The following is a 15,272-nucleotide window of genomic DNA, read 5'->3' on the forward strand; positions in this document are numbered from 1 at the left end:
TCCAGGCTTTAACCGGAGACTCTCTCCTGCATCCTCACCACAACCTGTGTAGCATTTTCCTACGACCAGGCCTGATTCAGAACCTTGACTGACTCTTTCATTTGATATCAGGATGGACCTACTCACTAGAAGACGGTGCGAACCTGGAATAATGCTACCGCCATTATTGGGACACATGGCCCCTCTTGACGATAAACATCTCTATGGTTCCAGCTCCGTTTTTAGAGCCTACCACGCTGGTGCTCCAAGCATGCCGAGTCTGGTTGAAAACGTGATGTCAGTGGTCTGAGAAGAGGGACTCTCGCACTCTCCTCCACTTCTCCACCTGCAATCTTTTCTGATTCGCTTCCTTTTTCAGTCAGACAAAAACACAAAGACTAAGCTTCCATGTCTCCATTTTTGTGTTCCGTACAGATTTTTTTGGACTCTTTGTCTGCCCGCCATATAACGATGACACCCACTTGAGCTGCTACTCAATCGTAAGAGAAAAGTGCCTGAACTGTCTAGAGAGGAGTTGAACCGTCACACCACAAGGCGCTAATGAAAAGGGGCCATTAGCCTCAGCATAAGAACCTCTTGGACAATCTTGAAAGCCAATCGGATTACGCAGGGGCAGACATAGTCTCATCACATTAGCTTTGTGCACACTCCACACCCTATTTGTAACCCAGTTCTAAGACTCAACATTCAGGTTGAGTTTTGGTTTTATGATAATATCTTCATCCACAACAACCTGCAGCTTTAATTCCACTAAGTATTTTTCTCAGAGTTTGTCAATTCTTAGTAATACTCTTTGAACCCTTAAACAATTATATACTTTTGAATTATATTATTTTATTAACTTTGATGTACAAAGACTGCGATGGACTGGTGACCTGTCCAGGGTGTATCCCTCACACAGTAGTTCTGTGTTTCCATCTTTGTTTATGATGTTTTCACAACACAGGTCTTCCTTAATAAAACTACATTGAAACTGCAAACAACATTAGGGTGAAGGTGTAAGTGAAGTCACAATGGGCATCGCTGTTGTCACACACTGATCACGTCTGACATCTTAGGATCTCCTTGTTATTGTAGGTGATAAGTGTTAAAACAGAGGGGGTTTGGGGTTATGATAAATGGTTATGATAATAATTATTATCCCTCTCTCTTAGCTGGGGATATAAGATTTAACCTGGAAGAAGCTGAAACTTCAATCAGTAACAGTTTGATTTGGACAACTTTAGATCAAGACTCAGTAATAACAATAATCAGATTACAAAGTTAACAACCAAATATTCACATTAAAATGACAAAATAATCACTCAGTTCATTTTTTTTTTCTGTGAAGGTTATGAGTGCTCACTCACTCATTCTGAATGAAATGGTCATTAGCACAGGACTCTGATACTCCACAATCCCATCAGAACACCAAGATGTGCAACCATCTCAAAACAAATGAATATTCAAAAATAACCTCCACTCTACAGTGGATAAAAATAAAATCTTGCAACAATGCAACAACTTCTAAAGAAAAGTTATCCTTGTACTTGAAACTGGAGCACCTTGAAAAACATGCAAACGTACGGTGGACAGGAAGCAAATGGAAAAGCGTGCGGGCTCCACATAGAAATGCCAAAACCAGGAGGCTAGAAATCCAGGAGGAACTTCTAAAATATCTGCTTCTTTTGTATTTTTTTCCCATAGGTTTGAGGACTTTCCTTTTCCTTATGTCCAGTACAACATGCTGGGATGTTTGGACTCCCTGTGTTACTATGTATCTATGTGAAGACTTTAGCTGACATGTACAGTAATACAAAATGACATGTAAGTAAGAATAAACTGGAAGTGCTTGTTGTAGTTACAGTATCAGTTCAAACATGATCTCTTGGCTTTCATGTGCTTTTTCATTTTGCATTTTGATTTTTTTTTTTTCCTGTGGTAAAGAAACATGAAAATATGAATCTCTTGCAAGAAGTTAAGCTGTTGTGTACAGGTACTTTTATTGATTACTGCAGTCTGCAGGCAGACAGTAATCAATGCACACTCGAGGATTCACATCTTGGAAGTCCAATCATGAAAAACCGGAGCTATCATCATTATTTTCCCTCTGTGTTTCTGATTAAGTTTCAGAACTTTATTAAAAGAAAAACATAAACACACAGGTAAACTCCGACTATAAAGGAAGTTGTTTTGTCCTGATTTTTTTTTTTTTCTTTTTATGCTGAAATACTCATTTCACAAAAAGGATAAAGCATGTTCAGAGCGGTGCAATTTTGCCTGTTAGCAAACAGCCTCCCAATTATCTTGTCTTTGATTGCTTGCCTCCATCAAGGTGAGCGATTAGACCACCGCTCCTGTGAAGCTCTGGAAGTCGTCCTGAAATCGCTGCACTTTGATTTCATCAATCTGCAGGCAGCGCAACTGGAGGAAAATGTGAGTTTTATGAGCAAAACTTATTTTCCCCCGTCTTCATCTTCCACTTCCAATACAGTTTCATATTCAGGCCTTTCCTTGTATCAGATTAGAAACTGTTTCTTTTTTTTTTTTCCTTCCCAAAGAAACTTCATAACATTCCTGTCAAATTTCAGGCCCTGCTTTCTTCATTTTACCCCTTCACTATGTTTTTCTGTTCCAGGGAGCATCGTCCTTGCTGGATATGATTTTGTACTATGAATCCACAACATATCTTGACATTTCTGACAACGGGAGTATGGGAACATCATCTTGGAGGGCCCTCGCTCATTTGATAAAGCAGGTTGGCTGACGCAGTGGAACAGTAATCTTTTCATGTAGGCTTTCTCACCGGGATAATGTTGATCCGGAAAAAGTGAGTTTGTGGCGCATTAAGTGGAGAGACGATGCAGGGTCGGACAAACACGATGAGAAGTCCTCTTTGCTCTGCAGACACATGCAGCCACAAACTCGCTGAGGATTAAAAAAGCAGCGTCACAGGTTGTATCAGTGGATGCAACTGATAACAACAGGTTACAACCAGCCAGATCTCAGCTCTGTGTCAATAAGGAAGCAGGAAGACAAACTTCTTTATTTTGCTGCGCACTGAAAACAGTGGACCGGCATGCACAGAGTAGCTCTAGTCACTTTTCTGCTGAGCTATCCCTTATGTCCTAAGTACCCATTGGGTTTCTCCAAGCAGCTCTTTTAGTGTCACAGGAGACAGATATAGTATGTCTTGGTTTCCCACTGGAACGTTTTAACTTGGAAGACAAACATTGGATGATAAACTAGCCAGGGAATGGATTTAACCTATTCTCCAAGTAAACCATCTTGCAAGCTTTATGTTTAGCTACACATAGTCTAGACAGACATTAGTATATCTTTTCATTAACTGAAAAGACTCCTTGTTACATGTAGCAATGTCGTGCAAGACATGTCTTACGTCTATAATTAAAATTGGTCAAGCAGAAGCAATTTATGAAACAAAGAAAGTTCCTTGCTCTTTTATTTGACTTGGATTGCTTCCATATTGATCGATGTGTAATCTTAACTGTATACAGAAACACAAATTTTACTCAAATGATGAAGCGTAAAAATGGACACAAATCAGAACACTTTTTTTTTTTTCATAACGTTTGAACTAATGCATTAAATTGACGTAATTCTACCCTTCCTGCAGATTATTTTCTGACACAATTCTGTTCCATTTTCCATCCTGTTTCTGTTTCATCGTCTGGTTTCAGAGTGTGTGTCTATCTAGACTGGATGCTTGTAACGTGTGCCTGGTTGACTATCCGGTCCAGTCTTTATCTAAAGCTCTGCTGACCAGCCGACTCCGAGTGCTCCACCTGAACAACGCCCAGCTCAGTGGCTCGTCGCTGTTCACACTAGGTGAGGAACGGTCTTCTTTTCAGCATTGCTTTAGGAGGCCAAGCTTTATCTGACAGATTGATGGCCTCACATTTTACTCTGGAATACTTTGATATAAAGAGAACTTCATGGTCGACAGGGTGTCAGGTGTTGTTTCTCTAAACAAGCCGAAATCATTAAGACAGCACGCTCTGATGTTGGGTTGAAATTCTGCTTTTGCATTAGCTCAGACAAAATGTTGCTGTCAATGTGCTGAAACATTTTTTCTACCCTCCAAACAATCCAGTTCAAGAGCTTCTAGTGTGTTTATGTTGTGAGTGTTTGTGTTCTCTGGTCAGCAGGACCAGATTTTGACCTGTGACCGTCTCTGCAGGTCTGGACCAGGATTAGAGGCCTAATCTCTTACCTGCCACTTTACGCACCACCGCACATGTTTGTAAAGGCTGTGGCAGCCAGGACACAGACACCCGCATGAATACATTTGTTACAAGCAAGCACAACACAGAGAGAGTTCAGTGTTTTGCAAGGATCCATGCACAAACACACACCTAAACACATCTTAATTCGAGGCAGACACAGGCATAGATCAGATGTAAATCAGACAGATTGCACAGTGGCAGCCTGCCGTTTGTCCTGAATGTGTGAAGAGTAAACCTTAACACATTGATGCAACGACATGGTTTGTGTCTGTTTTTGAAAGTTATCCACCAAAAACAATATTTGGGTTCATTGAAGATGTCCTGTGCAAGTAAACTGTTAATTTTAGCTTCTAGATGTTTTTCATTAGTGTACGCATGATTACAAAGAAAAGAAATCAGAGAAGTTTATATTGCAACTGTCAGAAAGAATTAGCACTTTAGTCCATTTTTTTTATTTCACACTAAAAATATTCAAGGTCGAATTTTGCCTATGATATTAAACTGAAAAGAAATCCGTTTGATTTATTGTGCTTAGTTTTCAAACATGGAATACATCTATCAAAAAAAAACATTCATGCATAGTTTGTTTTTCTAAATTTTAATTTGAATATTTTTTTCATGATCAGATCATCAAATGAAAGAATTCAGTTTGTGTTTATGACTTCTCATGTGGACATGAAAATCAAAGTCATGCTCAGAGCCTGTCGCCTCCGCTCAGCTGGGAGCAGAACAGACCCAAATGGACTCAGTATGCTGCCCACTCTTCCCTCCTCGTTTTCAGGCTCTTCCTGAATCGCTTTGATATTTTCAACTCTACCAAACCGCCCTCCTCCTCCCACTCACAACCCGCACTCTCCCCCCATCGTTCATGCCTTTACCGAGCCCCCTGGCCAATCCCTCCACCTTCCTCCCCAGCGGGGGTCCCAGCTGAGGATCACTGCCTTCGATCAGAGCGGATTGGGTGCTTGCAGTGGAGTCGGCCCAGATCAATCCCACCGATTTCACCATTTGCTCCCCGCTGGGCCTGATGACAATGTTGGCATTCCACATGCAGGCCTGTGGGTTTGATTAAATCTGCGGCATTGATCTAGGTGGAAGGACAGCGAGGGTCCAAACACATGGACACAAGTGAATGACAGCACAGCACAGACAACACAAAGGACGCGAAAATACCCCAAACACAGTTGGATTTCAAATATGTCCCTAAACAGTGATAAAGTCATGAAAAGAAGTGGTTTAGAGGCAATGCAGAAATCTGACAGGTGTTCTATTACCTCTTCTGAGAAGTAACGTGTCTGCTTTCACCTCTTTTTATTGCGAGACGAAAGACCAACCGCTTCTTCATCGTAAGAGCTGCTGGAGGCTAGGACTCCTGCTGTGAAATCATTTTCATGATCACGTTCGCTAAGTCCCACTGCAGAGGCCTTGTGTTTGCCGTTCAGGACACAGTAGATCAGATTTAATACATATAAATTGAAACCACATCTCAGTTATCTCCAAGGTGAGGAGACAAATGTTGGTTCTGGTCCTTTCTGACCCTTCAAACTGTCTCATGTAATCCTTGCAGCAGACAGTGCAGCAATATTGACAGGACCCAACTACCTTCTGAAAAAGATTGCTGATAAATTAATTCATATTGAGGAACATTTAAGGTTTGATCGCCTGCTTCACTTGGGAAAAGGTGGATGGTCGTCTCTGCCTCATTTGGAGAAGTTCCAGTGTTTCAGCTGCCACCTACAGTCATCTGATTTGGATCAAGTTGTACATCTCACTGTCATCTGCTTGTGTTTCTTATCACTTTTAAATCCCTTTCTCCTCTTATTGCCTGTAGTTGGCGCCTTGAAGACAAACAGAGCTTTACTAGAGCTCCATCTTTCCAGCAACCAGCTGAACGGCTACCAGGACGCCATGCAGCTGGGAGATCTGCTGAGATACAACAACACTTTGCAGACGTTGGAGCTCAGTGACAATGTTTTAGCAGATGCAGGTAAGTTACAGAGATGATGACAGATTAAACCTCACAAGTGGATTTGTGAAAGGTTTAGCACTAAAGTTCAAAAGACGAGTCTGGAGAGATACTGATGAACACATACAGGAAACTCGTAGGGTCAGAAGGTCGCAGGGAGAAAAGATGGGAAACTGAAGGCTGATTCATGAGTTTTAGTACTTTCAGAAAGTGCTAAGACTGAATATCTTGGATGGGGTGGATCCTGCACATCTCTATCCTGATAACATCATTTACAAACCGCTTTAAAGTCAAACTTGACCCAAACAACATTAACAAACAGTGGTTGGTTTTCAGGATTGGAAGAGCTGTGTGACGGTCTATCCAGACAGACAAAAGGTCTAAAAGTCTTAATCCTGAAGAACAACCAGATCACAGAGAGAGGCATGAACCACCTGGCCAGGACTCTGGTGAGGAGCATGGACACTGAACCCTTGCAAATACAGGCCTTTTAATAATAAATGTTTATATTTTTTTTCATCACAGAGCAATAAGAGTTGATTTAATAAAGGTATTGAAGTAAGCCCTAAATGTTATATTGTCTATAAAAAAATGTGCTCAAACTGCATTCATCATGTCTACATTATTCTGACTTCTGCTTTATTTATTCAGGTTAATTCATGAGAAAGGTTTTTCCACATCAGGACACTTTTGTAGTCAAGGGATGTTTCCTAAATCCTCTGAGACTGATTTGTTTGGTTACATAAGTTGTCGTTTCTTTGCTCTTAGTGCTGGAAAACAAGGAGAAGACTTTGCAATTCCGTTTCCGTTCGCATACTTGGGCTCTTTGAATCACCTTCCACTGTCTTGGTTGGCTACATAAACAGCTCCTTCTTGTCTTGTGAGATACTATTGTGGAACTCAGATGGGTGGAAATTATGGATGAGCCATATGATCTGCAGTGTTACCAAAAGAAGAGCAGCTTGATGAAATAATGGATGTGACCTGCCACTTCTAGGAGTACACCATAATGACCATAATTAGACCTTGAGTTGCTCATGTGGATTATGATGGAGGATGGGGGCAGGGTGGCATTTAACTCATCTGCTTGAACTTTTTTCCAGGAGATTAGTTGTGTTTTAAGTCTTGATGACGATGTCCAGGTTTCCTTTGTTCTGATAGTATTTGGGGGTGATTGTGTTACACAGAGCTCTTGTTGTTTTCCAGTTTAAAGTCAGCATGTCATGTGTGAAAACATACTGTGTTTTTGGTTCTTTCACACTCCCCGCTTCCCCTTAAACTTCTCACTCCAAACCCTGTGGGGTTCACGTTTGACAGCTTTCAACCACGCAGTCGCCTCTTTAATTGTCTGCTATTATCCCTCGTGCATATCCATCCGGGATGCTCTCCCTGCTCCCGCCATGCGTCGGATGTGGAGGCTCTTCTGTGTGCCTCAACTTGGTGAGGAAAAGGGACTGAGAAAGGGGAGGGGAGGAGGGTCTGGAGTGTGTTTGTTGTCACGGCGGTGCAAATTAACTCCAAAAGAAGACGCTCTCCAGGTCTGTCAGTCGCCTGCCTGCGTGTTTCCACCCCCGTGCTCCGTCTCTTTTCAGAGCAGTGACCAGAGGAGGGTGGCGAGGCAACGGGACGCAGCCAGGAGTGGGCGTCGCGTTCCTCTTCAGGCGACGTGGGCCCCTCGTGCACCAAACACCCCCAGCTTCATGCACCAGCTAATCAACCTTCAATGCTAATGCGACTCTGGAGAGAGAAAACAGAAGTTCTGAGTGTTTAACATGAGAGGAAACATTTTTAAATGGAATAATATTCACAGCTGAACGATGGAAGTCCAAACTTTTCAGTCTCACCAAGCTGACATTCTCTTGATACTGACACAGATAGCGATTTAAAGTTAATGAAGCCTGTTTCTGCAGCCAGGCCTGAAGATCCTGGAGGTTCTGGATTTAGGGGACAATCACCTGGGGAACGAGGGCATCCAGGTGATCAGGGAGCCACTGATGGTGAACAGTTCCCTGTTGCATCTCGGCCTTGCCCAAACCAACATCACCTGTGAAGGTACGGCACACTATAACTTCTAAACATCTACACCCTCGTAGATAATTACATCATTCTTCTGAGATTTTCTGTATGGCTGCTGCTGAAAACATCTTGAAGAATACATTTGTGGCACTAATTTTTGAAGGTGCCTCATCTGTCCCTCCATGTAAAGGTGCTGTGGCATTGGCCGAGTTCCTTGCTGAGAGTCGTCTCATTCAGAGGCTGGACCTCCATGAGAACCAAGTGAAGCTCGGAGGCTTGATGGCCCTCAGCCTGGCGCTGAGGATCAATTGCTCTCTGTCTCATCTGGGTGTGGATCCCATACCTCCACAAGAGCTGGTAGGTGGCACCAATGTGGTCTGACTCAGGATTTCCTGCTGCAGGCGGCTGACTCTAGAGCTCTTGGAAATGTTGGTCGACTTATTCCAGTCGAGAATATCTTAGATCTTAGCAGTCCAGTTTGCCATAGTTCACAGAACCTAAATTAATGTTAGCTTTCCAATACTAAACTGAGTTGGAGTGCTTGTTAATCCATGTTCTACCATTTACCCGAGACCAAATGGAGGAAATAAGAAATTCACCCTACTTTGTTATACTCCTTCATGTAAATAACTCTACAAAATACTGGAACTCCTTCAGTTACAACAGTAACTTATTCCCAACCTAAAAATGGCAGTCAAATCCGTTCTCTTCTGTCCTAGAGGCCTCAGACGTAAAGTTACTACTGCTTAGACTGGGTTCCTTGCTTTAAGGTTTAAAGAACTTCAGAGCCTGAGGTCTTTTCTTGATGAGATCCACCAGGTGTTGCAGGGCTACTGCACAACCCACACATGGTGGCCTTAGTCCTCAACAAACCTCTTCAAAATAACTCAGAAAGGGCCCCCACCACACACATGCTATATTGTTTTTTTTTTATGCTGTATTGTGAATTTATAATGAATTTACAATGAAAGCATAAAAAGCCAGTCATTTTGGGTTGGGGAATGTTATGGTTATGTCTCTATATTTCCACTCTCCAGTAGTTTCAGGTGATTTTTTTATGAATTTCTACTCAGGTTTTTGTTGTGTTCAGATTTGTCTCTTGTATAGTCGAAGTTTGTGATGTTATGCTTTTTTTTTGTTTGTTTTTTTTGTCTCCACCTTTCCATGGCTGCAGAGGCCTGAGGAAAACGATGCCATAACTTTAATACATGCCCCTGCTGGATCCACTAAATAATTACCCACACTTGCCATCTGTTTGTCATGATTTTATCTCTGCTGACTTATTTGCATATTAAAGCATTAATTAAAATCTCGAAGGAAAGGGATGCTTACTTTAAAATTAACTCTGAAGGCAATCCGTGCACAGCTTCCAGAGTAGTTTTATTTTTGTTTGCAGAGGTTTACTGTTTGTCTGCGTGTTGTTTACACGATTAAGTCTGATTTTTATGAAACGCCTCCTCTGGCTAAAATCAGGCGAAAAGATGTGCCAGATTCTGGAGGATGTTTCTGTGAATGTGTGTCATTAAAGCTGGGATTTCTTCATCTTATTCCTCAGTTCCTTTCCTCCCCTAAAGCTGCCGAGAGATATGATTAGCATTCCCGCCGTTGTTGGGAGCTTGTGTGGCCGGGCATTTTAAGGGACTTGTAATAAGGGAATTTTTTAAGCCGTGGCAGGTTCTGGAGCCACACAGATGGGATTTGTCTTGCCGTGGCCTATCCAGGTGGGAGGAGTGACGATCGTATTAAAAACCAAATCTTTCCATCAGAAAGCAGCGGGTGGCCAGATCAAGTGTTCCCGCTCATTCACATTCCCCAGGCCGCAGAGGAATACGTGGAAATTCGGGGAAAATAAGTGTTGGAGGGGGTTACGGCACTTGCTGTTGTGCGTTGTGTGTGATCCGCCGTGTGTGTGGTTTCATGGGGAGGTGGAGGAGCGCGGGGACGACTGGGGATGCGCATATTTAGGGAGCGAGAGAAGAAGAAGGTAGAAGAAGGAGAGGAAATCTGGGTCCTCTCGTCTTTGTTTACAAGAGTCGGAGTTTTCATGTCTGTTGCCACACTGCTCCATTTGATCAGTGGCCTGTTTGCTGTTAATTATTAATTATTTACCCTTTTAAAATATTCATGCTCCCTGGCCCTGGTGGAAAGCAGCCTTTTCTGAGGGGCATCTTCTCTCTGTAGCCACTGCAAGAGGGAGCTGTGTATACATCCTTATCAGGGGAGCCAGCTAATGAAGTGAAGTTCCTCTGCCCGACACGCTCTTAATCACACATTGGACAACGGGGCCTTGGCGCCTGTTTGATGCCTAAATATTTGGCTTTGGATTTGTCCAACATGAACGTCCTGTTAGCTTAAGAGTTAGGAGATAAGGCAGGAGAGTGTCCTCTTTTGAATGTCGCATGTCAGAGAGGTGCGTCGTCTTGTCTGTGTTTTGCAGTGGATTGTGTGTGTGTGGATATTCAGTAACTCGTTCATCTTGATGTACTGAAAAAAATGGTGATCTGGTTTAATAAATTGTTTTTGTTGCTGAATTATGCCATTTTAGTCCAAAACTTTACGGTCAAAAATAAAATCGCATTGTCCTTATAGACTTTTAAAACAAACTTCAGTCATTAACAACAAACTCAGCCCCTTTTTCCAGAATTATGTGGCCACTTTTACTCAGTAGTTGAACATAGCGTTACGCTCACGGAGAGTTGTTTTTTCACAGCTCTCCTGAGGTTCCACAAAATATTTCAATCAGATTGAGATTCGTACTGGGCCGTTGTAACTTCTTGTTCCTTTTCGTTTTCTTGGCATTGACCGGTTGTGCTTTTTGTCTTGCAAACATCGGCTTGGGTTGCCTTTACAAACTCACATGGTTGTTTCTCTTTGGTTTTCATCCAAAGCAAAGTTACCTTTAGAAACTTGTGATATTTGCTCCTTCCTTGCTCTGCTCGGGTCAACTTTGATCGGTCGTGTCCATTTTTTAACTTTGTTGACTGCTCTGTGTAAGCTTCCGTCTTGCTCTGCATGACGTCTGAGGGTAGGGTTGTGTTTTTGTTGAACTTTGAGGAAAATACAGCACACAAGGAAGCATTGTCCTGTCCCAGTAGGGCAGCTGGGTGACGGGACAGCCCGACCATGCATGCAGCTTGTATCATGATGACATTGCCGCTCAGGGGAGTCAGCAGCAACCACGCAGAACAAGTCTCACGGTAAAGCCTCGGAGGGTGGCAACAAAGTGGGCTCCAAGCAGATGGATGGATCTGAAATCAGACTGTTCCCAGATCTGCACTGAAACTGCAGTACACAACAAGGCTCACAGGACTCAGTCACCTTGATGGAGCCACTTCTCATCTTACCAGATTAATTAACAGACACTAATAAAGGGAGTGTATTGTGCAAAATATTTTTTTAGTTGTATATTATGTTATAGTGTCATTCCCTCATCAAAAACATACTTGGAGTGTCGCTTTACCTATTTTATGCATGTTTGAGGAATCATTGAATCTCGTACAGCAGCCAGTCAGAGTGACTGAATCATTGCTCATATGTTATCTTGAGTTATTATAAGATGCTATATGTAATAAACATAACTTAAAAGAATCTTGACTTCACAATTTGAAGCTTTGACATTGGCCTCTGTCCGTTTAGGAAGCTCCTAGGCTTTCTAACACGCTACCTGTTAGAAAGTTATGTCGACGATTTATACATGTGGACATAACTGGACAATACAACTAAGGACAAATATGAAAACTTAACCATGAAATTAGTTTTTTGTGGCTGCATATCTGAAGGGATACCAGTGCAGCATTGTATTCTGATGTTATCCAACATCTGGAATCAGAGTTGACTTTTCCTTTTGATGCCTCTGAAAGGGACAAAGCTAGATGAGTCTCTCCAGCAGGCGACGGGGGTTTGGGGGTGGAATAGCTGAAGGGTAGCTGGGTGGGTGGGCGGGTGGGGGGTTGGTGATCCCCTGTTTCTTTGCAAACACAACAACAACAACTGCAGCAACACACTCGTCGCTGCGCTCCTGATGTATTTTCAGGCAAAAACAGGCATATTTGCCAGCTGTGTAATTTACTGCGGCTCTCATTTGCATATTAAAGCTTTAATTAGCCCCTCTGAGCGTGAGCGTGTCTCAGTGTGTGCGTGTGTGCTAGGTTGGGGTACGGAGTTGGGGGTATAATCACTTCAATGTGCAGTCAAGAGAAGAGCGGGATGGGTTTGGATCAGGGCTTGGTTCGAGTCCTGGGGTAAATGGTGCTGCTCCGTGCTCCGGTTCTGATCGATCACAGCAAGAGTCATTTCCAAAAGGCCCAGAGAAGGGTGACATTTTCTATCCTGAGGAAACATCCAAAATGTAACATCTACATTTCCATTCGAACAGGAACTGATGTCTGCAAAAAAAAGTTTTTTTTTGCGAGGATGAGGTAGATTTTCAGCTGTATCGAAATTAGTGTATTTCACAGAAGTGCAATGGAAACAAGATTTTTTTTTATGCATCACACAAGTCATGTGATCAACAACCGCATGGTACTACTGGTGGAAAAGATGAAGAAGACAACAGGAAGTGGTATGACGGTGATGGTACGGTACAAATATATTCATGTGTGATTTTAATTCCCTTTCTTATTTAGTGGAAACACCGCAAATGCGAAATTGTGTTTTTTCGACATTAGCGTAATGTTGACAAGGTTTTGCACACAATTGTAATGGAAATGCAGCTAGTGGAGAAATGAATGACTGGATTTTTCTCCTTGATCTGTCACATCTGGGACTTAACCTTAGGTGGGAGATGATATTTACTTTCCAAGGGTTAAACTAAACTACTTGGTCTGAGCTTTGAGACTAAATGTCCTACGTAAATTAACATAACGTCATATTCAAATATTATTGAATATTCCAATATCATATTCAGTAGCATACATCTTGTGTGACCCTGATGCTGACCTCAGCTTTTTATAAACAAGACTTTAGTGCTTTCTGTGCAGTAGAGTTGCACATATTCAGTTAATTTGCTAATGTGTTCTTTTTAAAAACTTCCTTTGATTTGATTGATGAAGTTTTATTTTGTTGTTTTGTTTCACTCAGCAACTTCTCTGTAACACTTGTCACATCAACACTTTTGCGGAGCCACACAGTAGTTTTATGCAGAGGGGAATTTTCTCAGTGGTCATAGCCCAGTAAGTACACATTTCCCACTAAGACATGCAACACGCTCGCTCAAACAACTTGGCATAATGACCAAAACACTGAAAGTTCTGCAATTGATATGGGTCTCCTCTGCATAAGAGGGGGCGTATGTATATAAGCTGAGCACAAGTGGGGGTATCGGATCGCATCGGCTTTCAGCGGGCATGTCCTGAGGCGCCACGCTCAAACAGTCACCCATCAGCAGCTGGCAGCCTCTCATCTGACTACCATGAAGTCCCATGCATGTCTATCTCTCTCCCTCCCTTCATCCACAAGCCACATCCCTTTCACTTGTGAATGGCGGGCTGACTGCAGAAATTGCCCCTGTCCACTATGTGTGCTGAATATTTAACTATGAATATGAAATATTTTGGCAAGACTTCAACCACCTTCAAAAAGTGAGAGCCCCTGCAGCTCTCTGAGCATGCAATCCAAATATCCCGAGCTCTCTGTGCTCTCCTGAATCGATCATCCCGCCGCTGTATGGAGAGATGTCAGGAGACCGAGTGCTGAGTGATCTTCTCCGGTTGGCCACCGGAGTCAGCGACTGAAAGTGAAGCTGAGGAAGATAAGCAAAGGCTGCTGCAGTTTAGGGTTCAGGAAGAACCCGAGTTTCAAACCTTTTACGCTATCTTCCGTCATACTCCTCCTGAACGGAGGTCGATAGTGGTGAATAAAGTTCAACATCGAGCAGTTGAGAGTTTAACATGTTCTGTTCCTGGAATTTTGTTTACAGAGGTAATAAAAGCAGCTTGTACAGCTTCTTTCAGAGACTATACTACAGTAAACATGTATGCACATGAGAAACAAAAGAAGAATTTAATCCATTTAGTTCATAATTAAGGAGAATTCAAAGGTTTTTTATTCATGTTTTGACTTAAACAGAAAAGAAACATGCAACAGACTGAAATAAAGATATAAAATATGAAAATGTGCAATAACATCAGGTCAAATGAATAACATATCATTACAATTATTTTCTATATCAAACTATGATAAGGAGGTGAGGGCTTGTTTGGTGGCAGTGGTCCCTCCACCTGTAAGCAGGTGAGGAACATATTGACAGTCCAATACAGAGATATGAAACAATCACAACTAGAGAAATTTGCACTTTCCAGTTAATCTAACATATTTTATGGACTATGGGAGGTAAAGAAGAGTACCCAGAGAAAACCCACACATGCAGAAGGAGAACACACACACCTGGTCTATTAACTATCTGAGTTTCTGTTTTTTTCCCTGCCTGCTGTACAGAAGCTCAATGTTTATTTTATTAAACAAAAAGGTTATGTTTGCTATGATTTGGATATTGAAAACCTGGAACATTAGTTCAGAATTTGGTGATTAGGCTTTTCTAGTCCAGACTGGCAGCCATAGTACAGTCGTGCCTACATCCATACACCAAGTGGCAGGGGAGGAAGCTGAATGCTTACCTGCATCTTTCCAACTGCAACACAGCTACTCTTCCCACAGAAGAGCCATAAACTTGAAAACAGTCTGTTCCAGACCCAAGTACATGCTCAAATCTTTGCATGTCATGATTTTTCAGATAGCTGCTGGATTTTTTATTTATTTTTTTGACACTATAGTATCTCTGCATTGGATTGCTACATAGCTTCTAATTTAGAGTGATTCTAAATGAGATTGATCATATTGTCACTGATTTGCACAGACAGCATGATCTGATGTGGGAGCAGTAATGGAAAGATTATCTCAGATGTTCACCTGGACCTGAACTGACTGCAGCTTCTATCCAGAGTCAGCATCCTTCCTTCCTACTAAGGTTCAGTAATTTTCCTCAACCTATTCTTGAAGAATAAAACTAAAATGAACTTGGATTGGATGAGTTTGACTGCAGAGCTTCTCATTTATCAAAGGTTCAG

The 15,272-nt window shown here is 42.1% G+C and overlaps 1 protein-coding gene across 3 annotated transcripts in view; it reads left to right on the forward strand.

Moving 5' to 3' along the window:
- LOC106959038 (protein phosphatase 1 regulatory subunit 37) overlaps positions 1 to 15,272 on the forward strand; it is a 37,689-nt gene that overhangs the window by 13,235 nt on the left and 9,182 nt on the right. For all 3 annotated transcript variants that reach the window (XM_015051301.1, XM_015051299.1, XM_015051300.1), the window contains 7 exons: positions 2,315 to 2,415; positions 2,618 to 2,737; positions 3,681 to 3,828; positions 6,058 to 6,213; positions 6,529 to 6,641; positions 8,103 to 8,244; positions 8,399 to 8,565. In XM_015051301.1, coding sequence (XP_014906787.1) covers positions 2,315 to 2,415; positions 2,618 to 2,737; positions 3,681 to 3,828; positions 6,058 to 6,213; positions 6,529 to 6,641; positions 8,103 to 8,244; positions 8,399 to 8,565 — 947 coding nt within the window. The remainder of the gene's footprint in view (positions 1 to 2,314; positions 2,416 to 2,617; positions 2,738 to 3,680; positions 3,829 to 6,057; positions 6,214 to 6,528; positions 6,642 to 8,102; positions 8,245 to 8,398; positions 8,566 to 15,272) is intronic.

The sequence above is a fragment of the Poecilia latipinna genome, unplaced genomic scaffold (assembly GCF_001443285.1).
Source record: "Poecilia latipinna isolate Pla-1442-1.1 unplaced genomic scaffold, P_latipinna-1.0 Scaffold1040, whole genome shotgun sequence".
Lineage (NCBI taxonomy): Eukaryota > Metazoa > Chordata > Actinopteri > Cyprinodontiformes > Poeciliidae > Poecilia > Poecilia latipinna.